The sequence below is a fragment of the Antennarius striatus genome, chromosome 14 (assembly GCF_040054535.1).
Source record: "Antennarius striatus isolate MH-2024 chromosome 14, ASM4005453v1, whole genome shotgun sequence".
Lineage (NCBI taxonomy): Eukaryota > Metazoa > Chordata > Actinopteri > Lophiiformes > Antennariidae > Antennarius > Antennarius striatus.
In genome coordinates, this window is record NC_090789.1 from 16,347,937 (window position 1) to 16,373,423 (window position 25,487).

The 25,487-nt window shown below is 44.4% G+C and overlaps 1 protein-coding gene and 2 long non-coding RNA genes across 3 annotated transcripts in view; 2 read left to right on the forward strand and 1 right to left on the reverse strand.

The window, feature by feature from the left end:
• The window catches only part of atp1a3a (ATPase Na+/K+ transporting subunit alpha 3a), a 57,270-nt gene that overhangs the window by 20,877 nt on the left and 10,906 nt on the right, over positions 1 to 25,487 (forward strand). The window contains exons 2-10 of the mRNA XM_068333878.1: positions 12,735 to 12,848; positions 13,345 to 13,404; positions 19,206 to 19,409; positions 21,749 to 21,862; positions 22,051 to 22,185; positions 22,776 to 22,893; positions 23,237 to 23,325; positions 23,435 to 23,614; positions 25,189 to 25,387. Coding sequence (XP_068189979.1) covers positions 12,735 to 12,848; positions 13,345 to 13,404; positions 19,206 to 19,409; positions 21,749 to 21,862; positions 22,051 to 22,185; positions 22,776 to 22,893; positions 23,237 to 23,325; positions 23,435 to 23,614; positions 25,189 to 25,387 — 1,213 coding nt within the window. The remainder of the gene's footprint in view (positions 1 to 12,734; positions 12,849 to 13,344; positions 13,405 to 19,205; positions 19,410 to 21,748; positions 21,863 to 22,050; positions 22,186 to 22,775; positions 22,894 to 23,236; positions 23,326 to 23,434; positions 23,615 to 25,188; positions 25,388 to 25,487) is intronic.
• Positions 7,895 to 9,554, forward strand: LOC137607853 (uncharacterized). The gene is made up of 3 exons (XR_011038049.1): positions 7,895 to 8,282; positions 8,921 to 9,072; positions 9,422 to 9,554. It is a non-coding gene; the product is annotated as an uncharacterized lncRNA (long non-coding RNA).
• On the reverse strand, positions 9,621 to 11,240 carry LOC137607852 (uncharacterized). Its single transcript, XR_011038048.1, has 3 exons — positions 10,945 to 11,240; positions 10,263 to 10,368; positions 9,621 to 9,743 (listed from the first exon to the last, which is right to left on the reverse strand). It is a non-coding gene; the product is annotated as an uncharacterized lncRNA (long non-coding RNA).

The following is a 25,487-nucleotide window of genomic DNA, read 5'->3' on the forward strand; positions in this document are numbered from 1 at the left end:
GGTCCGAGGTGCTGGTTGCTCCGGGTGTTGGTGGTGGAAATCGCGCACCATCAGGGGGTCCACAATGTGGCGACCCGGGACCCAAGACCTCACTTCTGGACCGTACCCCTCCTAGTCCATGAGGTACTGCAGTCCGCGACCCCGGTGGCGGGAACGAATGATGCGACGGACCGCGTAGACTGGTCCTCCTTCCACTTGGATGGCAGGAGGTGGAGGGGGATGAGCTGGGGACAGAGGGCTCTCATGCACAGGTTTGAGTTTCGATACATGGAAAGTGGGGTGAACCTGCATAGTGCAAGGCAGCAGTAATTTTACTGCTGTCGGGCTGATTACCTTAGAGACCGGAAATGGGCCCACAAACCTGGGGGCCAGCTTCTTGGACTCTATGCGCAGGGGAAGGTCTCGGGTGGAGAGCCACACCTTCTGGCCCACCTGATATTTGGGTGCAGGAGTCCGGTGGCGGTTAGCAGCGGTGGCATAGCGCTCCCCGGTGCGGAGTAGGGTGTCGCGGGCCCTGGACCACACCTGACGGCAGCGGGGGACGTGAGCAGAGGCAGAGGGGCAGGAGACCTCGGCGTCCAGGGCAGGAAACAGAGGCGGTTGGTAACCATAAACACAGTGAAATGGTGAGAGACCGGTGGCGGAGCTGGTCAGCGAATTGTGGGCATACTCAACCCACACCAAATGGGAAGCCCAAGAGGCGGGCTCCCGAGAGACCATGCAGCGCAGAGCGACCTCCAGGTCCTGGTTCGTTCGTTCCGTCAGACCGTTGGTTTGTGGGTGAAAACCCAAGGACAGGCTCGCGGTGGCACCAATTGAGCGACAGAACTCCCTCCAGAATGCAGAGGCAAACTGGGGACCACGGTCCGACACCACATCCAGGGGCAGTCCATGAATCCGAAAGATGTGCTGCGTTATTAGTTGAGCGGTCTGCTTGGCAGAGGGAAGCTTCGGCAAAGGAACAAAATGAGACATTTTGCTGAACCTGTCTACAATGGTGCAGATGACAGTGTTACCTTTGGAGGCTGGCAGGCCGGTGACAAAATCAAGTGAGATGTGAGACCAGGGGCACTGAGGTACGGGCAGAGGCTGCAGGAGACCAGCAGGAGCCTGGTGGGACGCCTTGTGTCGGTTGCAGACCTGGCAGGCCTTAACAAAGTCCCTAACGTCCTTCTCCAGAGACGGCCACCAGAAACGCTGGTGAAGAAGGTCCCGGGTTCTGAGAGCCCCTGGATGGCACGCCAGTTTGGATGAATGACCCCACTCCAAAACCTCAGTGCGGAGGTCAGCTGGGACAAACAGGCGGTTATCGGGACAGGCACTGGGTCCCGGTTGGCCCTCAGTGGCGGCCCGGACTCTTTCCTCAATGCCCCAGGTGAGGGTGGCAACCACGCAGGGAGAAGGAAGAATGGTCCCTGGTTCCGCTGTGGCCTCCTCACCTTTCTGGAACTGCCGGGACAGGGCATCAGGTTTGACATTTCTAGAACCGGTGCGATAAGAAAGGGAAAAGTTAAAACGGGTAAAGAACAAGGCCCACCGGGCCTGGCGAGAGTTCAGGCGTTTTGCTGTGCTGATGTATTCCAGGTTCTTGTGGTCGGTCCAAACCAGGAACGGCTGTTTGGCCCCCTCCAGCCAGTGCCGCCACTCCTCCAACGCCAGCTTAACAGCTAACAGTTCGCGATTACCAATGTCATAGTTTTGCTCGGCAGGGGAGAGGCGGCGGGAGAAGTAGGCGCAGGGGTGGAGCTTCTGGTCGGAGATTGCCCTCTGGGAGTGGACGGCCCCAAACCCCGACATCCGAGGCGTCCACCTCCACGACGAACTGCCGGTCTGGGTCCGGCATCCGAAGAATGGGGGCTGTGGTGAACCGTTTCTTGAGGATGCGGAAGGGCGGCGACTGCCTCGGGTGTCCAGGAGAAGGAGACCTTTGAACTGGTGAGCGCAGTGAGGGGGGCCGCCACCGAACTGTAGTTGCGGATGAATCGCCGGTAAAAGTTGGCAAACCCCAGGAATCGTTGCAACTGCTTTCGGGAGTCTGGCGTGGGCCACTCGGTGACGGCAGAGACCTTGGACGAGTCCATCTGGATCCTCCCTGGGGAGATGCTGTAACCTAGGAAGGAGATCGATGAAACATGAAACTCACATTTCTCAGCCTTTGCAAACAGGGAGTTCTCCAGGAGTCTCTTAAGGACTGCCTTGACATGCTGAACATGCTCCTGGGTAGACTGGGAAAAAATCAAAATGTCGTCAAGGTAGACAAAAACAAATCTGTTACGCATGTCCCAGAGTACATCGTTTACCAGCGTCTGGAATACAGCGTTCGTGAGCCCAAAAGGCATCACCAAATACTCATAATGTCCCACAGGAGTATTGAAGGCCGTTTTCCATTCGTCCCCCTCACGAATGCGGAATAGATGGTAGGCGTTGCGGAGGTCTAGTTTGGTGAATACCCGGGCCCCTTGCAGGAGTTCGAATGCAGAGGTCATTAGGGGCAATGGGTACCGGTTCTTTACTGTGATGTCGTTCAGACCCCGGTAATCAATGCAGGGGCGCAGGGACTTGTCCTTCTTCCCCACGAAGAAGAACCCAGCCCCGGCCGGGGAGGAGGAAGGGCGGATGATCCCGGCGGCTAACGAGGCGTTGATGTACTCCTCCATGGCCTGTCGCTCTGGCTGAGAGAGGGAGTACACCCTTCCTTTGGGAGGGGAGGTGCCTGGGAGCAGGTCGATGGCACAGTCGTACAGCCGGTGAGGAGGCAAGGACAACGCCTTGGCCTTGCTGAAGACCTGCCGGAAGTCGTGATATTCCGGGGGAACGCCGGTCAGGTCAGGAGGGTCGGTGGCGGGTGATGGAGACAACTGGGGCGCCGCCGCTTGACGAAGGCAGGTGAGGTGACAGGAAACCCCCCACTCCAGGATGGTTCCAGCCTCCCAATCAACGTGGGGGTTGTGACGCCGGAGCCACAGGAAGCCCAGGACGAGAGGCAGACCAGGATGATCCAGGATGTGGAACTGAATGAGTTCATGGTGGTTACCTGAAAGTAACATGGGAACTGGGGAGGTATGGTGTCTGATGGTGCCCAGTTTGTGTCCATCCAAGGCTCGAGTAGGAACTGGCTGAGGTAGAGGGACCCGTTTAAGCTTCAGTTGCCGAGCCAACTCTTCGCTGATAATGCAGGCCTGGGCACCGGAGTCTATCAGGGCAACTAAGGAGTGGGATCCCTCAGGCAGGAGAAGACAGACCTGGAGCAGCGGTTTCTGGTCGGGGGGAGACTGCATCTTGGTCGAGCTCACCAGTATCTCCCCGATTACAGGTGAGCTCGGCCTTTTGCTGAACATGTGGCTACCATGTGGCCTCCCTCCCCACAATACAGACATAGCCTGGAGCGAAGACGACGTTGGCGTTCCTCTGGGGCGAGGGAGGTGTGACCCAACTCCATTGGCTCCGACTCCTCCGACGGCCGACCTGTCAAGGGAGGTGAGCTGGGAGAGTTCCGGCCAAATGAAGCTGATGACTGATGTCGGACGGCCTCCTGGCGCCTCTCCAGCCTCCGGACCTGGATGCGATGATCAATTCAGGTCGCCAGCTCAATGACCCCATCCAGTGAAGTAGGGACCTCGTGAGAAACCAGTTCATCCTTGATGTAACCCGCCAGACCGTGAAGAAAAGTGGCAACCAGGGCCGTAGAGTTCCAGCCGCTTTGACTGGCCTTGGTGCCAAAATCTATGGAGTAATCTGCCACTGTCTGGTTCCCTTGGTGCATGCCCAGTAGTCCCCGATCCGTCTCTGACCTGGAAGACCCCAAGCCAAAAACCTTGCGCAACTCCTCCGAAAAGAGCTGGAAGGAGGCACAGGCGGGAGACTGCCTCTCCCACTCAGCAGTGCCCCACAGTCGCGCCCGCCCCGTCAGGTGGTTGATGGTGAAAGCCACCTTGGCTTGTTCAGAAGCAAAGGTGCGGGGCTGAATGGAGAACAGCAGGGAACAGTTTGTCAAAAAAGGACCACAGGTCTCAGGATCTCCTCCATACCGTTCTGGTGTTCCCATCTGGGGTTCAGGAGCACATGTGTCGGCGTTGGAAGGGCGGACCAAAGAGGAGAAGGGACTGGGAACGTTCTGTGCCGCCGTGCCCTCCGGTGGTGGTGGTGACCAGGTGCCGACCCATATGACATCCAGACGGGCCAAGATGTTTGCAAAGGCAGCGTCGAGCTTGCTCTCCAGGGTGGAGAAACGGACCTCATGCTCTCGGAGGACGTCAGTGACTGCAGTGTGGCCGGACACCTCTGGGGAAAGGGAGCTCACACTGCCTGTGCGACTCGTGGAAGTGGGATTGTGTGCTGGGTCCATTACTGGCCAGATTGTACTGTCACGGGGTGCAAACAGGACCCAAGTGCAGCACAAAGAGGCAAGACAGGAGTTAAGTTCAACAGTGTTTATTTTCAGGCCAGGCGGAGTGGGAGTCGAACCTGGGTCTCCCAGGCGGCAGGCAGGCAGGTAACCAATAGGCCAGCGGAGCACGCTGGAGACACGATGGATCACTCCAGAGAAAGGGAGCAGGCAGGAGACGAGGTCAAGGGACGGAAGGCTAGTCAGTTTACCGGGGCTGGAACAGGAGGCAGAGTCGTTGGACAGGCGAGGGTCAGGTTTACCGGCACAGAGAGACAAGGCAGAATCCGTGGACGAAGGGCGGGTAGGTTGGCTGGGAGGCAGACGAGAGGCAGAGTCCAGGGACGAAACGGGTCGTGATCGGGCAGGCAATCCGGAGTAGCACGCTGGAGAGTAAGACATCGGTCGATTACAATCTGGCAGAGACTGAGTGTGAGACGTGGGTTTAAATACCGGACTGATTGCTGATGGGCTGTAGGTGTGGGTGATCAGTGGGAGGTGTGGTCAGGCTGGGAGGTGGGATAGTGGAAAGTGTGGAGCAGACTGCAGGAATGGAGTGATCATGACAGCAGCCTGACATTAAAAAGTAGTTAAAACTTGTTTAGGACACATAGCAGCAAATAGCTGCACCTCACCTCCGACTGGACTACCAATCTATCGAAACAATATTTAATTAATAAACAAAGACAAACGTCGGAGCTTAAATATCTGCTTCGAACTTCAGATCAGGAAATTATCCGCTCTGTTCGCACTGACTGCACTCGTAATGAATTTAACCAGTTTTTAATGTCAGGTTTTTTAATATGCGTGTTGACTTCTTTCTAAGATGACAAAGTGATCAAGTGATCAGGTTTCCTTGATGAGGGTCAGAATGGCTTATTGACATAACAATAGGGGCCATTCAAAGGTAGTCAGGAAGTCATGAATGCAATCATTACTGCCTGAGCAGCGCGGCTCTATCTAGTGGACGGATTGCGCAACTACAGCCGCTGCAGTTTATCAAATAAATTGTATTTATTTTTTATTGTGTGCGCCTTATAATCCGGTGCGCCTTACATATGAAATAACTATAAAACAAAAAAATTATTGAGGGTGCGCCTTATAGTCCAGTGCGCCTTCTAGTGCGGAAAATACTGTACTCAATTCTTTTACACTGAGCCACAGTGGCTTAGTCATACTACTTCCTAGTGCAATCCCAGTCACCTCATGATACTGAGACCCTGAATGAGCTCCATAATGAGAACCATCTTTATGGTATATCCTCTGCTTGGAACGTGCTCCCCGTTAGGACTAGGCAGGTTTACCTTCCAAAATCTGATCAAACAATACATGATAAGGCTTAAATAGAGATTGCAAACACCTTTTTACACATCTTCTGACATAGTGTATTTAATCAACTGAAACACGAGGGTCGTGGTAAGAACCTAGTCAAGTATTTGCAATCTTTCATGTTGTCATTTTCAGCAAGTTGTAAAATGTATATTGATTTAATGAAAAGTTGCCCTTTGGGACCATAAAATCAACACCTCTCATCTCACGCCTTTTGATAAAACTAGTGGATGACACTCAAAAGTATGACAGGAAAGAAGGCAGATGCAGAATCGAAAGTTTGTTTTTAATTCAAAGCAGTTAAGAGTGCCAGGAAATCAGTCCAAACAGGCAAACAAATCTGATGAGCAGGCAACAGGCTGAGTCCAGGGATCAGGCAGAATCAGTACAAGGTATTAAGGCAGGACATAGGAAAGCTGGAAAGTAGGATGAATGCTAACAATCCAGGAAGGAACTCAGGGCTAAGCAGAGAATATGTAGAATGGAGATTGATCAGAAGATGGAGACTCAGGTGAAGAGGATGAGCTACAGATGTTTCATAATGCCTGAATTGATGATTCTTAATTTAACCATGTCTTACCTACGATTTGAATTTTTTTATTATTTCCCACAGAATGTTATTTTTAGCTGGTTGAAGTCTTAGGACAGATCATTATAGCATCAGCTTTCCAGATTTCCTTAAATCAACAAGCAGATTTGTCTGTAGAGGAAACATCATGTAAACATATATTCATAAATAGACACCCACAAACATGTGTCACGTACTATAATGTAGGACCCAACTGGTATATCTGTGAATATCCCATGATGCATCATGCAGTTACCAGAAATTTTTTTCTTAATATCTACCTAAATCTTAATTTTCCAATTAGTTCAATCTCTCGACTGCTTTTGTTTTTATTCATTGTTTCAGACACAGTAGCAGTTCTTTTTAAATAGCAGAGTTGTAAAATCCAGTATAAGTGGTGCTCTTGCACCAATCTGTTGCTCCAATAATTGTTAGATCTCATCAAGAAGTGTTGTCACCCTTCTCTCATCAGGGGATTACATCCAAGTTTGGATCGCAATCTAGATATTTTGACTGGTTCTTAAAATGATAGGAAAATGGAGGTTTGCAGCTTAGTATTTTATTTGTGTCATTGTGTTTTTAATAAGTGTACTAAGTGAAAATAGTTACTCTGAATACAAGTAGAATGGCAAAGACATTGCCTGGGCTTGCGCTAGCCATTTGCCACTTCGCCATGGGCGAAGTAAATTCCAGATTGGCTACAAGGTTTTTAGACTGTGTAGCCACAGTGGCGTTGTTATTTTTACAGAAAAAAGGCTAAAACTTAATTTTTTTTCGCTCGATAGCGCCGCTCGCTAACGTCGCTCGATAGCGCCGCTCACATCGCTCGCTAACATCGCTCGCTTACGCCGCTCGCTAACGCCGTTCGCTAACGCCGCTCGCTAACGCCGCTCGCTAACACAGCTCGCTAACACCGCCATTTCCGCTAGCGCCGCTATTTCCGCCGGTGCGCTATTTCCGCATGCCGACGGAATTTAGCCGAAGCATGCCGACCGAAGTAGCCGAAGTGACCCGAACGCTTCCGATCATTGAATATGCACTCGTCATGACCTCCTCTCGTCCAATTAAAAACAAAAATATTTTTTACAAGCTAAACCCGCGAATTGGTGTACTACAAGGCAAGGACGATTGATTGAAAGAAAATGAGAATAGAGTGTTTTATAGTAGATTTTGCGTTAAAATTCTAATTGAACAACAAATGGTGAATGCTGAGAGGGGGTAGGACAAACCGATCAGAAGGTAAATGTATTATATTATCAATACTTTTTTGTAGTCTTAGACTAGTCTTAGACTAGTCTTAGACTAGTCTTAGACTAGACTTAGACTTAGTGATGCATGTAAATGTGTATTCACCTCGCTTGCTATTTAATATGCCTTTTTAAATTGAAATGAAAAATCATATTATTGAATTTACATAAAAAACAACAACTATGGAATACCAATGCTGTTGTCTAAGTCAAAGTTAAAATGTCTTGTAGTCCAAGTAAAACTTACAAGTAAACATTGAGTAATATTTTGTATGACTGTATCTTCACATAGTGAATGCAAGTTTTCAATTGTTGAATCTCACATTTATACCTGCATAAAGTAGGATAGAAATAAAGATAGTTAAAGGTCCCATATTATGTATTTTTAACTTAATGTCATTCAGCTGCCAGATGTCCAACTAGACTGTATTCCAAATATTTTGACCTAAAGTGATCTGTGGTCCTAAATATCAGGTTTTCAAAATCGCTCATCTGAGCTACTCACAAAACGCTTCGTTTCAGGCCTCCGGCTGCAGTATGTTAATGAGCTCCGCTGGTCAACGCCTCCTTCACCTGGGCCACGCCCCTCTGAAGGAGAGTGTTAGGCTAACGGGACACTGACCAGCATTACGTTTGTTATCATTATGGCGTTTGGAGGACCCATCGTGTCGCTGTACATTTATGACCCTGAGTCGGACCCAGAAGCTCCTAAAGAAACACCGACTGTGCTGCTGCAGCAGGACGTTTCTGAATGGTTAGTACGTGTGAACGGTACTTAGTTGGTTCTGCGTTGTGTTTTGTTGTGTAACCTACGTCATCACAGGACGTTAGCATCGTCTGGTAGCTACTTTTGTTTCTACTCCCGCCTCTCATCGCACAGTAATAATGTCATATGTCTTATTATGTATTTTCTATATTTACAGATGTGTTTACTGTTAAAATGTTGCTGTATTTCTATAAGTGACAGTTAAGTCTGATGGTGGTTCTGATAGTTATTACCATGTGGCTAATGCTAGCTTCTGCTCACGGCTAAGTTACTTTATTTTTCTATCACATTGATTTAACCCGTTACTAAACTGCTAAATATTTGAGGCAGTCTTCTGTGACAAGACACACGGAGCTAACACCTGCTACCATCACACCAGGTTAATGGTGAAATGATGTAGCCATATTGCAGTGATGCCTTTATATACTCTTATTTTGAGGTGTCTTCACCTGTTGTACAGGTGTCCCTGTGGACACTGAATGTATGCCAACAGAAGCAGAAAACAACTGCTGTTTGGAGATACAAGTAGCAAGCTCACAGCTAGACCCCAAAGTTATGTCTCTACGGTATTCGGCTACTTTTACAACTGTAAATTCAAATGACCTTTACCATGTTTTTCACTGTAGGTTAGGAGCCATCTGCAGGAGGTTGATGAAGTTCCGTGCGTGACTCAACATCCTGGGTTCCAGCCTGTGTGCCTAAACGTGTACACCCTACAAATGGCCGGTCACGTACTGAGGGCCGAGTATGGCCCTTCACGTCTGAGACCAATACATCGGTAAGTCGTTCTTTGAAAAATGTTGGAATAAAAACTAGTTATGTCTTATTTTGCTTCATTAGGCATTCCTTCATTAATGCAGTAACATGACATATACAGTATAGGTACAACAAAGTCTAATATATTGTATTTGCGATACCTTGATTTTTATCTTATTAATAGACATGTGGAACATTTTTCGGTATTCACAATCCATTTATGTTGACATATACAAGCATTTATTTACATAAAACAATACATCCAATAATAATGAGAACACAGGGCTATCCTATCAGGAAATCAACAACAGTTGTAATACTCGGGATTGAAAATATTGTGAAATAAATAGTTTTGTGTCCTTTTTCTGTAGATGGTGCAGACATCTGGCCTATCGCACCTTTGTTGGCTGGTGCTGGGGCTACTTAGGACGCAGAATCCAGGCTGTCATCCCAGCATGTGGGGTCCTTCACATACGCCCGGAGTTTCCTGAAGACAAAGGCCATTACGCTGGATTTAGACCGAGTCTTGGCTGAACCTGGTCATGTAGCTGGCAATGACCTCCTCCTTGTCAGGACGCTCATACTGGGCAGACAGATTCTCGGGGAGAGGAATGGACAACATCTCATTTGTGTATGGCATGGGGTCCACCAAGACTTTGTCACATATGAGATCCAACATGTCAGCTACAAAACCTGTTCAATAAAACACAAAGATAGATCTTTACTGTTATTGATATTGTTTGTTTCATTTCTTTGTTTAGAAAAATTGTGTTCAAAATACATCCTGGTACTTGCTACTAATTTATTTATTTGTATAGTTACTTTTCACTGTGTTTTGGTGCGAACAATTACCAACAGAATTTCAAAACATGTTTGTTTGAAATATTAAAATATTGCAACACTAACAGAAAGTTGGCTCTTTCTTGTGAGGTTTGACTCATTGTCGCAAAAGTGGATCTTGTAGAGGGGTACACCAAACGTAACAAAATAAGGAGCCAAAACAATATATGACATACATGAATTGGTCTCAAAATTTTTTATACTAAAGTCTTCACATACTGTCTTGCTGGAATATTCTAATACACAACACTTATTTTTTACTGAACTAGTATCAACACATGTGCATTCACTAACACCTATAGTCAACTATATTTAGAAAATTAATGTAACCAATTTTATTAAAACATTGTATGGAATATGACTTGTACATACCTTTACTTCAATAGTGGGAATGAAGAGTCCTGCAGGACAGCTGTGTACCAACAGTATGAGTGTCCACTGGGTCAGTTTGGCCCCCCACGTCCCTTGAAGCTGTAGGCTGAATGGATGCACAAGGAAGAGGGACACTAATTTCAGGACACCAATGTTCTGATTTTGGATAAGAAGGACAGACCTGTGTGCGTTGTCGCTATGACGACCAACAAACAATCGACTCTAACACGTGCGCGCGCACTCACAATACGAAACAAAGCACAACTCCCTACGTAGCCTAGTATAAGTTGACTTTATTTATGCTGACAGATAATAGAAAAGAAAATATGAGACCAACTTACGTACGTTTTAGTTTTATACTGTAGCTCCAGCACGCACACACGTGTGGGAGTAAACGCACACACACACAGCACGCAAACGCGAAACAAAGGAGGCCTCCCTACATAGCCTAGCATAGCATGACTTCATTCATGCTAACCGACAAAAAGAAAAAAGATAAAATGTGAGCCCAACTCATGTGCGTTGTACCTACAGTAGATACTGTAGGTTTAGCACACACACCTTGGAGCGCACACACGCAAACACGAAACAAAGCAGTACCACCTAATTAGCCAAATAGCACTCGATCACTCATGCTAACAGACAACTGCAAAAAAGATAAATATGGTGAGACTTACAGTACCTGTAACCGGGGTGCAGGTCCTTGGTCCCGTATGGTTGGGAGTGATCCTTGAATGACGATCAGTCTCAGGCAAAGCCCCGTCTGGACTGACCCTCATTGCTAAAACAGGCTGGAGTGAAGTGGTTCCACACACAAACAAACGTGCAGGTGATGTAGCTGCACAGAGCCATTAAAAATGAAATGCAGGTCTCTTCTGTTCCTCATTGGATGGGATGAAAAATAAACACTGGTGTTGATTTGTACAATCAACAACTGAGCAACTACCTTGTCTCCTTGTCACAGACGCCATTTCAACAGACTGCTACCTCTCGTCCGACACGAAGAACTCTGTTTTGGGGATGGCCACGCCCTTGAGCGTGTCAACCAGTCCATTTCGTCCATGCCCCTGAGCATGTCCACCAATCCATATCGTCCAATACTCTGTCCAATAGCAGAAGGCAAAGTCTGACGTCAAGGATGCCTATTCTAGCAATCGAGTCTTTCAGAGCCATGACTTCCTAAAAGTCCAAATATCTATTGATGCAGGAAGTGTTTGTTTACCAGATTCTAGGAGTTGGTCGGGTTAGGGAGGACCACTATGTATATGTAGAGACCTGAAAAAGTGTGATTTTCATAATAGGGCCCCTTTAAGCTTGAACTGTTGACTTTAGTGTATTTGTGTAGGTAAACTGAACAGAAGATTTTGTCCTCAGAATGCACCAGAATGCAGGAAAACAACCCAATTTTCTAAAAAAAATTCCCGGGGGGCCCCCCGGACCCTCCCTGTGGGGGGATATCCCCCCACACACCCCTATGACGAGTGTGGTTTTCCACCCCCCAACAATTAAAAACTTGTATTCACGATGTGAAGATACAGTCATACAAATATATTACTCAATGTTTACTTGTAAGTTTTACTTGGACTACAAGACATTTTAACTTTGACTTAGACACTTTGATTTTAATAAATTTGATTCCTGGTATTACTCAATGTTTACTTGTAAGTTTTACTTGCTATTACAGCATGCCGCTGTCATGGACACAGAATGTGGCTTTTTGCGGCTTACTCAATTCTTTTACACTGAGCCACAGTGGGTAAGTCATACAACCTCCTAGTGCAAGCCCAGTTTGCCTTATCCCTAAGGTGTGTGTGTGCCGCAAGGCAGAAGCAAGGCCAGGACCCCTGATACAGAGTACAAGAGCGAACAGTTTATCAAGCAGAAAGTATCAACATAAATCACTTTCAAAGGAGATGCTTGAAAAAACAAGTAGCAACGGAAAATGACTATCTAAATAAGGCTAACTTAATGAAGTAACAACAAAAATTCACCTTAATCAAGGAGAAACTCGTAAAGACCAAAAGCAAGAGAATCGCTGGAAACAAAAAACTTGCAGCGGGAAATACGTGGCAGGAGATGAGGTCAATAACGTGGCGAGACACAGAGTGCATGACATAGAAAATCTTCCAGTGCTGAACAACAGGGGAAAGGTGGCTAAATAGGCCCCAGGTCAGCCTGATAAATCTCAGGTGTGGAGACCAGACTCTGCCCACAAACCCAGACCCACCTCCTTCCACGCTCTAGCACTACAGAGGAGGAGAGCAGAACAGAGAAACATGACCAGAGCAACAAACACAACCATGACAAAGGCAGTTGTTGTGTGTCATAAAGGGTCTTATCTTGAGTTGTGTGTTGTAAATGGTATTTTATATTGCAAAGAGGACAGGATGAGACTTTAAGCTGTTAAAAAAATAAATTATATGATGTAAGTAACATGAACATACTCAGTCATCTCACCTTTGTGTGTTGCAGTATGGACGGTCGGACAGTTATCGCGTGGCCACCACACAGGACAAGGATGATAAAGACTCACCCAAGAAAAAGGGAGGCAAAGATCTGGATGACCTCAAGAAAGAAGTTCCCATAGTAAGCACACAGCTTCCACATTCCTAAGACCTTATTCCACATAAATTAAACATTAGTGGTATCATTTCATCCACTTGGATACCAGATTGGTGGCACTCAAGCACTTGAGCATTTCGTTAAGCATAACTTGTCAGCTATAACAAAAGAGATTACGTATCCTGGACTCACTCAAACCTTCGAATAGCTGCAATTCAACTGTAATCTAATCAACCTGTTTGAAAAGGAGATCATAGATGATAAGTGGTATTGCATAGCAGTTCTATTGTAGGGCTATAGTGTGGATATAAGCAACATGTAATAAAACAACAGGGATCAGATGAGATTAGGTTGATCTCCAAAATATTTTTTATATTTGTAAAAAAAGACTAACATTAACATTTATACAGTATTGATTCAAAATAATTTGTATTTTTAGAGCCATTAGTTTAAGACCCATTATTTTAATTTATCTTCAACACAGGTTTTATTATTGATTTTCTTTTTTAATCTTCTGTAGACGGAACACAAAATGTCTGTTGAGGAGGTTTGCCGGAAATACACCACCGATATTGTCCAGGTAAGTTGCTCACTAATCATTAGCCTCATTAAATGAGGCTTTTCCACCATCACTTGCTTGGCATGTTGTAAGGCGCACTGGATTATAAAGCCTATCTGATTATCAGGCGCACCTTTAATGAATGGCTTATTTTAAAACTGTTTTCACCAAAATAGGAAGATACTGCATTGTAAGTTGCATAGAATAAAAACTACTGTAGTGGCTGTGGTTGTATTATGGATCCACTAGATCAGGGGTCGGCAACCTGTGGCTCCGGAGCCACATGCGGCTCTTACGTGCCTTGCAGCTCCCTGGAGATTAATCATAAAATAAAAACATAATGCTTAAAAGAAAGAAATAGATAAATATTCTACTCATAGCTAAAAAAATTTAAAAAACAAAAGTTATTGTTGTGAATTTCCTACGTGTTTTTACAACATCGACGTTATCGTGATGTTTAAAAATTTAGTCAGGCACCTTTTAGGACAGCTCAGATACGCTGTGGGGTCCTATGCGATTGCAGCCCTGGCTTTAGAAAGAAGCGGTAGTTGGTTGGCAGCACAGTGGGTGGGTAATGAGGGCTGTGACATGAGTCCTGACCAATCGGGTGAGACTCCCTGCATCCCTGACCACCTGAGGACAGGTCTACTCCTTGCCGTCAGCCGCAGCCTGCGGGCTGCTCCAAGTTGTGAGAGAGAGAACCATGAGGGTTCCACATTGTCTTTAATAAAGGACAGCAATGCTGCGGCCATTCAGTGGTGAGTGGGGAAGGTCCACTGCTTGTCGGTTCACATATATGTGCATATATGTGAGTTCATACAGTTTAGACGGAAATTGAAAGTCATGCTAGCCGCGCTAATCGTGCTACCTGCGCTAATCGTGCTGGCTGCGCTAGTGAGGCTCGTCGTGTTAGCCACTAGCTGAAGGGCTTTGAACCAGAATTTTTTGCCAATCGGTTCGTTCTGAACAGAAACGGAATTATAAAGTTTCCGGTTTTGCGTTCCGCCCATGAACTGACGTTCCTGAACCGGTTAGAACAAAAAATAAAGTTCCTGAACCGGTTAATAACGTTCCTTGTAAATATAAATATGTAGGTGCCGTATTTTGCACACCGTAAGATGCACTTAAAAGCCGTAAGATTTCTCAAAAATCAACGTTGCAGCTTTTAACATTAAGCATCTTACGTTTACACTGAGTTCCAAAATCTGTAAAAATGTTATTGTGTGACTTTAGTTAGCGCTCCGCCAGATCGACCATTTACCACTGACATAGGACGTAATATGCCACTACGTACGCCGGCAGTGATGGGCCAATTAGACAACATGACGCGAGGCTACGTCCGGCACACCTCCGGTAGGTACCGGTATCAGTATATGCCGGTACTGTACCACAGGTATGCTGCATAACCACATTTTTTTGGCTAAAGACCCCCGACAATGGCGTCAGCAAAGAGACATGCTTATGACGCAACATGTAAAGTCCAGGCTATCAGTTCTGGTCGTTCCGGTTCACGTAAAGAGACCGGGTGGCTTTTTTCACGCTTCGCCATCTCTCTTGATCTGTGACTCCATGCACGCCCATACCACCGCTTCGGTAAAAAACCACGTCAAGCGGCTGAATTCGAAGCTTGCCATCATCCTGGGAGGATTAACGAAAGAACTCCAACCGACATTGGTTTAAACAGAGCCTTTAAAGTTAAGCTGCGTGCGTCGTGTAGTGATGGATGAGACGGTGAACACACGTTTACCAGGACTGGAGGCAGTGCTGAGCGAGTTACACCGCGAGTTACACCCCCACAATATGTGCTTGGATTGTGGATCCTGGACTAACGTATCTGCTTCGACTTTTGTCCGATGTTTTACAAAAGCTGGCATCATTACCTGGGCTTGCACTAAGAGGTAGTGTGACTAAGCCACTGTGGCTCAGTGTAAAAGAATTGAGTAAGCCACAAAAAGCCACATTCTGTGTCTAAGCCAGCGGCTTGCTATAATAGCAAGTAAAACTTACAAGTAAATATTGACTAATACCAAGAATCAAATTTATTAAAATCAAAGTGTCTAAGTCAAAGTTAAAATGTACAAGTAAAACTTACAAGTAAACATTGAGTAATATTTTGTATGACTGTATCTTCACATAGTGAACGCAAGTTTTCAATTGTTGGGGGGTGGAAAACCACACTTGTCATAGGAGGGTGGGGGGGGATATCCCCCCGCATGGGGGGTCGGGCCCCCCCAGGAAATTTTTTAGAAAATGGGTTTGTTTTCCTGCATTCTGGTGTATTCTGAGGGCAAACTCTTCTGTTCAGTTTACCTACAAAAATACACTAAAGTCAACAGTTCAAGCTTAACTATCTGTATTTCTATTCTACTTTATGCAGGTATAAATGTGAGATTCAACAATTGAAAACTTGCATTCACTATGTGAAGATACAGTCATATAAAATATTACTCAATGTTTACTTGTAAGCTTTACTTGGACTAGAATACATTTTAACTTTGACTTAGACAACACCATTGGTATGCCATAGTTGTTGTTTTTTTAAAATTCAATAATATGATTTTTCATTTCAATTTAAAAAGGCATATAAAATAGCAAGTGAGGTGAATATACATTTACATGCATCGTTGGTTATTCCTGCTGGTCATAGAGATCAAAAGTCTAAGACTACAAAAAAGTATTGATAATATCTTTCATTTACCTTCTGATCGGTCTGTCACCACTCCTACCCCCTCTCAACATTCACCATTTGTTGTTCAATTAGAATTTTAACGCAAAATCTGCTATAAAACACTCTATTCTCATTTTCTTTCAATCGATCGTCCTCGCCTTGTTGTACACCAATTCGTGGGTTTAGCTTATAAAAAAAGAATCTTTTTGTTTTTCATTGGACAAGAGGAGGTCATGACCCGAGTGCATATTTAATGATCGGGAGCGTTCGGGTCACTTCGGCTATTTCCATCTGCTATTTCCGTCGGCATGCTTTGGCTAAATTCCGTCGGCATGCGGAAATAGTGGCGCCGGCGGAAATAGTGGCGCTACCGGAAATAGCGGCACTAGTGAAAATAGCGGCGCTAGCGAGCGAAAAAGTATTACGTTTTAGCCTTTTTTCCGTAAAAATAAGAATGCCGCTGTGGCTACAGTCTAAAAACCTTGTAGCCAATCTGGAATTTACTTCGCTCATGGCGAAGTGGCAAATGGCTAGCGCAAGCCAAGATTATCGGACAGCCACCCGGAAACCAGACGATGAGCGATAGTGAAATTGCTGAGCTATTCAACGCAGACCGAAGATAATGACTGAAGGATTTAGCACAGATTTATCAAAAAATAAAGAAATAAAAACAAATTAAAAAAATAATGTCGGTGTATTTTTTAAAAATTTAAATACGTAGTACAACACAGTTAAACCACAGTCACCTTTTTGCTTCCGTTAGCAAGCATGTACCAAACAATAAGGTGCGCCGTGTGTAAAAGTTCAGAAATAAACTCCGTAATTTAGACAGTGCCTCTTTATACAATGCGCCGAATGGTGCACAAAATACGTTAACTTAAGGACTTTTAAATTGGCAATTAAAGCAATTAGTTTATACACTAAGACTATAATTATAGATATATCCCTACCCTACAGTAAACAGTACCACAGCACTACACCTCTGCTTTTTGATAGTTATATCACTATAGTTAAGGCTTATGCGCCCTACTTAGACACTACATGAAATAAGACAAGAATAACTTCCACCATGTCATTTATTGCTGAACAACAGATCTTCATCATGCTTCTCCGATAGCTCAATGTTGCTACATAACGCTGGCAGTACGGGGACACACTGCACTGAGTTAATGTCTAAATCATACATTTTTAAGATTGAAATACTGCAGTTTTTACCTGTTATGATTAAATTTTGACTGGGAGACTGCCCTTTTCGTAACTGTTACTGATAGCCGCTACTTCTCTCCGCTCTCATCTCGCGTCATGTGAATGAAAGGAAGTGAAACATGAGATCAAATATTTTTTTCGGTTTTCGGTTTCATTTCGTTCCTGCCAACATACCAAAAGTTTCCAGTTTTCTTTCTAGGAACCGGTTCAAAGCACTGGCTAGCTGCACTAGTGAGGCTGGTCGTGTTAGCTACGCTAAATGTGCTAACCACGCTGGTCGTGTTAGCCACACTAGGTGTGCTGGTCACGTCATCGCCCCAGCCATGCCAGCTGCTAATTGCACTGTTAATAATTGCAATGTGAATACTGTAGTTATCTTAATCCAAACAAGTCTGTTCCTGTTTCGGTTTGTTCAACCTTATTATGTGTAATATTATGTATGTATGGCCTAGCATACATACATAATGTCTGCAGGGCAGGTTTTTCTGGTAGAGGGTGAAATCAGGACCCGGTTCAAGACTGGAGAAGCTCCTGACTGGAGAAGCTCCTGTATCTCTGTTGAGGCAGGATGCATTCATTGGATGGAGGCAATTCTAGAGAGCACGGTGAACTACAAAACCGAGTCGTTCACGGAATAATGTTCTGTAATGCTACAAGTTACTGATTAAATGCCAGAAATCAACTGTTCCCTGTGTGGGGCCTGCTCTCTGACCGGGGTTACCGCTGTGGATAAGGTGGTTCCAACGCACACGGTCCCCCCAATTATATCTCCAACAGATGGTGATTACACAAAGGAGCAGAAACACTGTTTTGTCATTGGAGCTCATGCTGACTGTATTCATCAGGGATGTACAGCGAGGCTCTCTCACCTCCCCTCCCTGAATGAGTCCAGAGACGTTCGTCACCATCACACACTGAACGGGGATTACTGTATTTAGGAGCGATCATCGATACATGAGCTTCATTTGGGAGCAGATATAACGAGTTCATCAATGCAGCAAAACATAATACAGCAATATAGAAAGGGAAGGTCAACTTAAAGCACTAAATATGGTACAACAGAGTATCACGTGATGTGTCATTCTCTCCAGGATGCGCTCCATGGAAAATAAATAATCATGAATCTCATTATGCATTCGTAGACTAGTTAATCAATTTGATAGTAGGCTAATACAGTTGATATAGACACTTACAGCTTGTGTTGCCTTCATATAAGGCTTACAATTTTTTTGCGGCTCCCAACAGGTTTGACTTTAGTTTTTTTGGTCCAATCTGGCTCTTTGAACGTTTAAGGTTGCCGACCCCTGCACTAGATTGAGCTGCGCTAAAGGGATTGCATTCATAACTCTGCACCCTTTTCTCAAATTTCAAGACCCAAGTCACTGTTAGCCAAAGGTGTCTGGAATGCTACAATTGATTCGTAAATGTGGTTGACAGCTGGAACAGCAGGTGTGTGTTTGGAGGGGGGGCTTAGACTTGTGTATTCTGTCTGGGCTGCTGACCAGATAGGCAACAGCGTGGGGGTTGAGTTTACAGCTGAGAACTCATCTGAGAATTCATCTTCAATTAATGGGCTACTTCAAAACGTTTTTCATATATAAGGCACACTGGATTATAAGGCTCACTGTCGGTTTTTAAGAAAATTAAAGGCTTTTGGGTGCACCTTAGAGTGCGCAAAATACTGTACTGGTATTAACACAAAGAGCAGCCTAGTAAAATGTAAGAGTGTTATAGTTACGTTTTGAAGGATGCAAAGTATAATTTGAGAATTATTTTTGACAAAAATTAAAAAAAAAATCTTAATGTTGCACACCCTTACAGGTTGGGTATTTTCCATCATCGAAAAATGCCATGTTTTTTCTTCATTATTTCCTCATTGCCTCTGCTCATACATTGCCCTGCTATCAAGTTTCAATATTTTCTTCTGCATTCCCTCTTCATCTTTCAGGGTTTGACCAATGCCAAGGCAGCAGAGTACCTGGCCAGAGATGGGCTCAATGCCCTGACCCCACCCCCTACCACTCCAGAGTGGGTTAAGTTCTGTCGCCAACTGTTTGGTGGCTTCTCTATCCTGCTTTGGATTGGTGCTATCCTCTGTTTTCTGGCCTACGCTATCCAGGCTGCCACTGAGGACGAGCCAGCTGGGGATAATGTAAGTGCAGAATTGTTGTAATGAATGATGATAAGGATGAAGGTGATCCGCAGCTGTCATATCCACTATTATAGCATGTCCACCTCATCCATCATCAGAAATTGTCTGATGTGTCCTTCATGCCAAAAAAATTAAACAACTTAGCAGAGAGATGAGGTTGAGAGATGAGAGGTGAGGTTGATTGATGATTGATACTAGCTGCTACAATTTCATACATTTCGTTGCTATGTTTCACACTATCCATTACGGGAGTAGTGTGTGAGGTGCACACACTAAGATGCAATGTTTTTTTTTTTTAACAATAAAGGCTCCAGAACCACATTGTTCTGAGTCTGTATCAACTTAATGGAAGCGTAGCACTGATTTTAGCAGACACTGGCAACAGGACAAAAAAACAACCGAACAATGATAGGTGATTAGCAGCAGTTCCACCTTTACCAAAGATCCATCCTCCTCTTGAAATGAAATTGTCAAAACAAGCCATGATCCCGATGAAAGTCAACACAACACAAGAAAGTGATAATGAAGTGTACAAAAGTGTCAGAGATGTGGCACTGCTGGCACAGGAGTAACTGGCAGAGATCACAGAAGATCACACATTACAAATTGAATTAAAATCTAAGTCTGGACCGGTTTTGGATATACCGTAGCTGTGACAAAGTATTCAGTAGTTTCATGTGGCAGCATTATAGTTCTGTACCATTAATGACATCGATTAGTGGTGTGAGCGGAACCTATGGAGATATAATCAGAACTGGGTGTCTGCCTCCTATTCATTCCTACCAAACTAGTCTGTGTGCATCATGCGAGTCTCAGGTTTCCCTCTGACAGTGAGTCACATTTCCCAACCTATTATTCAGTAAACACTTATTATGCATTTCATGTGTGTTGTGACTGAGTGTGTTTGCTGTCAGAGAGATCTACAGTGTACATTTTTAAATAAATTTTAGATAGAAGTGTTTTGAAATGTTATGTGCTCTGATTTTCCTGAATGAAAAAAAAGATGAGAATTTCTGCTTTGGTGTTGACTATCTGTCCAAATTGTGCCAACTGATCCAACTTTAGTGTGGTAGACCATCCTGTTAAAATCCATAGAAGACCCAACACAATATGACAAAATAAAATCCTCAACTTCAGGAGAACACTCGTTGTGAATGATCCACAACACATCGGCATGGGTTATGTGAACCGTATGGGAAGATTATTTTCAAGGGGTCCTATTATAAAAATCAAACTTTTTCAGGTCTGTACTTATACATAGTGATCCTCCCTAACCTGATAAACTCTTGGAATCTGGTAAACAAACACTTCCTGCACAAAAAGATATTTGGAGTTTTAGGAATCCATGGGCCGGATCGAATCAAAACAATCGGATTTGCTAGAATGGCCATTTGTGATGTAAATTACGTCACAAATGGTGCTCTGTGATTGGACAGAGTGATAAACAATATTGATTGGCTGACATGCCCAAAGGCTTGGCAATCCCCGAGGGGGGAGTTCGTTCAGGCTTCGGTAGCATTGTGCGGTAAACAAGCTGTTAACATTTGGTTAACTAGTTCGGTCCACTTCAGTAATGCGTGTGTGTGGTTCATGATCAGGCTACATAGCGGTGTGTGTTATTGACCTGGCTTAGAGCTACACACTGAAAGTTCCTCCGAAGCTGTGAATTCAGCTAACATTTGGCTAACTAGTTAGCGCTGCTTCAGTCAGGTGTGTATGTGTGTGTGTGTGTGTGTGTGTGTGTGTGTCCGCTCGAGGCTATCTCCAGCATCACAGCGAACACACAACCAGTTGCACATTAATTACTAATTCATAACAACTGTCTGTTTTTTGGTGAATGTAAGCAGCTTTAGCTCTCCTAAGTGATCAGAGAGCTGCGCGTATCCACACACACACACACACACAAGAGAAAAACTTGGTCTTTACCACGTAAAATCCCGTGTTTCATGAGTTTGGTTACCTTAGCTCCCTTGCTATCAAGGATCTGTTATTGTCCATTACAATTTTCGGAAAAAGCAGCTTTAGCAATCACAACACATCACCACCCAATTAAAAAATAAATAAATGAAAGTCTAAAAGAGACTTTGTGTTATTTATAAATTTGAAACTTTAGAGAGGTATCAACTTCCTGACATAGAATCTGTACCTCTCACACTCTTCACAAATGTAGTTTGATGTCAGAATGTCGTTTTGATCCGTTTTCAAGTTATTCTCTGTTTCTCTGTCTCCCCAGCAGACTATTTTCCCTTGTGTTACATTTTTAGATAAAGGTGAAGTCAGACAAATCAATTTTGAATTAATATGAAAGTTTTCACTGTATTTCTTCCCTCTTATTGTAGTTGTATCTGGGTATCGTGCTGTCAGCAGTTGTCATCATCACCGGCTGCTTCTCCTACTTCCAGGAAGCTAAGAGTTCCAAGATCATGGAGTCCTTTAAGAACATGGTTCCTCAGGTAGTCAACAGTCAGTAGTTCAACTGGGCACTGTGATAGGATTTTTAAAGAGAAAATGAACTTAAATTCCTGTGTCACAATGAGTGCTTGCTTTAGTAATACAGGATTTTATGTGGGGTTTTTTTTCCAATTTTACTCTTTTTTTCCTTGTTGTCTCCATATCTCTCTTTCTCTCTCTCCGTTCCCAGCAAGCCCTGGTGATCCGTGAAGGAGAGAAGATGCAGATCAATGCTGAGCAGGTGGTGGCTGGAGACTTGGTGGAGGTGAAAGGAGGTGACAGGATCCCTGCTGACCTGCGCATCATCTCATCTCACGGCTGCAAGGTCAGCCACAAACACAGATGTCCTCAGTCGTTACACAAACTAGTAGTTGTTGGAGTGACATTTTGTTCTAATGTCTCACCTTACAGATCACTTCCTTAAAGTGTTCACTTACAAAAATATCATGCTAGAAACTAGTGAAGTTGTTTGTAATAGTAGATAATATGTCTTTGATTGATAAAGACAGCACAGGGACTTCCCAATTAGATAATAAGGTATCATCTAACACTCATGAGACAAACTCTTGACAAACCTGACTGCTTTTGGATCACAAATTTTCCAAAGTGGTGCAGATGCAGGCTACAGACAAGTAAATATTTTATTTATGTTCCTAAATTCACACAGATTTCAAGTGTTTTTACAGTCCAACATGTCACATGCTTCCATTTTCAAAATTTAATATAGAGTTAAAGATGCAAACGAAATGGTTTCAAAACTTTATTCAAAGACGTTCACATCAAGGACACACAGTCTGTCATGCAGTAATGGGGCTTTTTTTCCTCATGAAGCCCTCAAACAGGCTCACTTCCTCCTCCTATTCTCTGTGGCTCTCATTCACCGACACTTAAATGGTTTGCATTTGCTTTATTCAGGTGGACAACTCATCGCTCACTGGGGAGTCAGAGCCCCAGACCAGGTCCCCAGATTGCACCCATGACAACCCCCTGGAGACCCGTAACATTGCCTTCTTTTCCACCAACTGTGTTGAGGGTGAGATCGTCACTACTGTCCAAAAGCAAATGTCACGTCTCACACACAAGTGATGTCAGTGACATCACGGGTCCCCAGGGGATCCAATTGAAATGAGATGCCATTTAACTTATGTGCTCCATTCGAGTTCCGTTAAACATGTTCATATAAGGTCATGAATCACACACTGTATGTCTCAAGAAGTTATGAGATGTACAGTGTGAATGGCGCCCCCATGTGGACATATTTTTACATTACATCAAGCCTTTCCGTGTCATTTGTTCTAGCAGTCTTTCATTATCCTAAAACCAAGAAAGAAATGTAGAAATTTAAAGCGCCTGATGCCTCTGCTCTCCTTCCACAGGAACAGCACGTGGCATTGTCGTGTGTACCGGTGATCGTACAGTGATGGGCCGCATCGCTACTCTCACCTCTGGCCTGGAAACTGGCAAGGTAACATTGTTTATGTTATTTAACTTGAAAATTGTATTTTCAGAATAAACATGTAAATTAATGTGAAATCAGTCAGTCACCCAATCAGTTCAATCTTCTTTTTCTTCAGACACCCATTGCTAAAGAGATTGAGCACTTCATCCACATCATCACAGGCGTGGCAGTCTTCCTTGGTGTGACCTTCTTCATCCTGTCACTCATCTTGGGTTACAGCTGGTTGGAGGCCGTCATCTTCCTCATTGGTATCATTGTTGCCAATGTACCCGAGGGACTACTGGCCACAGTCACCGTGAGTCAAACTGGAGTGTGCGTGTGTGTGTGTGTGTGTGTGTGTGTGTGCGTGTGTGTGTGCGTGCGTGCGTGTGTGTTATTAGTTGAGTGAACTATACTTTTCTGTGTGTACATGTGTGCTTTTAACAAGATGTCTTATGTTATAGATGTATTATTACAAACCGCTTCAAAGTGGATATGTATTGGGATTGTCAGTGTTCGTGTGTTCGTCCGTTCGTTCATTCATTTGTCCACCAAATATCTTTGCAACCATTGCAGATAGAAAGACGAAACAAAAAGAACAATTTGGGCGGCAAAGGGGATGAAAGTGAGATGATGACCTTGACCTTGAGAAAAGTAGGTCACGGTCAAATTTCAACTTTTGTACACTCAGGAACCGGATAAGATAGAAAGACGAGGGAGAAGGCCAGTGTTAGACCCTAGATCAAAGATAATGCTTTGATCTATGCACTACCTTTGATCTATGGTCTTACTCACACTGACCTTCTCCATATGCACTAGTCTATGCACTAATCTGACCTACCCTGAAAGTAGGTCAGGATAAGTCGCGGGATGTTGCAGTCTCTGAATGCCTTGTTAAACTTGAATCTGACTTCAGTTGGGCTTTACGTACAAATAATAAACAGGAAACACCACTACAAGTCACACAACGCAGCAACAAATTTCAAATCCAATTAACAAAACAGAAAACACAGTGGTTGTCATGTCTTCTATTTTTTGTGGTGCCTCAAGCACTTTAATTTCACATGTCTGATTGTGTATACAGTGTTTTGGCTGATGACGTCTTGTTGTGTGTGCTGGTTGATTTTGTTCCTGCTTTCTATATCTGTGTGTGTTGTCCTGTTACTGTATGTCTGTGTGAATCTTTGTATTTCTGCACATTAACATTGTCTCTGTGTGGTGAAGTTGGGGTGTTGGCTCTGTTTGTCTCTTTCCATCTCTCTCCCTTCTCCCAATGCAGCCCCATATGTGATTATGTGTCTCTTTGTCTCCTCCATCCTCTATGTGTGTCTCTTTCTCTCTTCCAGGCCAGTCACAGTCCTGTCTGCTGACAACGACTAGCTAAATGTAATGACATTAGGCTAATAACTATATTAGGCCTCCTTTGCTTGCTAGAACTGTTTGGCCCATGGGTCTGCCCGTACTATGGCATGATAGCACAATGTACCGATCAGCATCATTGCTTAGCTTGCCCATGCATTATATTCTCTCTGCATCGCTATTTGGCACCATCCTTTCTGACTGTAGTGCATTTTGTTATAGAGGGAAATGCTGTCACCTGAGCTAACAAGATGAACATCTCTGGGTTGTTTTAAGTACAGCACTGATGTGTCTGCTCATTGGCAAGTTAATGTAGTGCCTGGAGATGTTCATCTGCGCCTTGAGCTTGAGAAATAGATACCAATTGCTCTTTGTGTCTTTCCCTTCTCTCATTTTGTCCAATTCTGTTGTCATCCTCTCTTCTCTCTCTCTCTCTCTCTCTCTCTCTCTCTCTCTCTCTCTCTCTCTCTCTCTCTCTCTCTGTCAATCCTCTCTTTTCTTTGCTTTTGTCTGCCTCTTATCCACCTTCAGGTGTGTCTGACACTGACTGCTAAACGAATGGCTCGTAAAAACTGCCTTGTAAAGAACCTGGAGGCGGTGGAAACACTGGGTTCGACTTCCACAATATGCTCCGACAAGACCGGCACCCTCACCCAGAACCGGATGACTGTGGCCCACATGTGGTTCGACAACCAGATCCATGAAGCTGACACCACCGAGGACCAGTCTGGTGAGATTTTTCCCTCAATTCTGGTCTGCATGAAAACTTTTTTCTTTAGTTTCTCTATGGCAGCATTTGGATGAAGAGCTGCTTCTGTGTGCGTATAAAG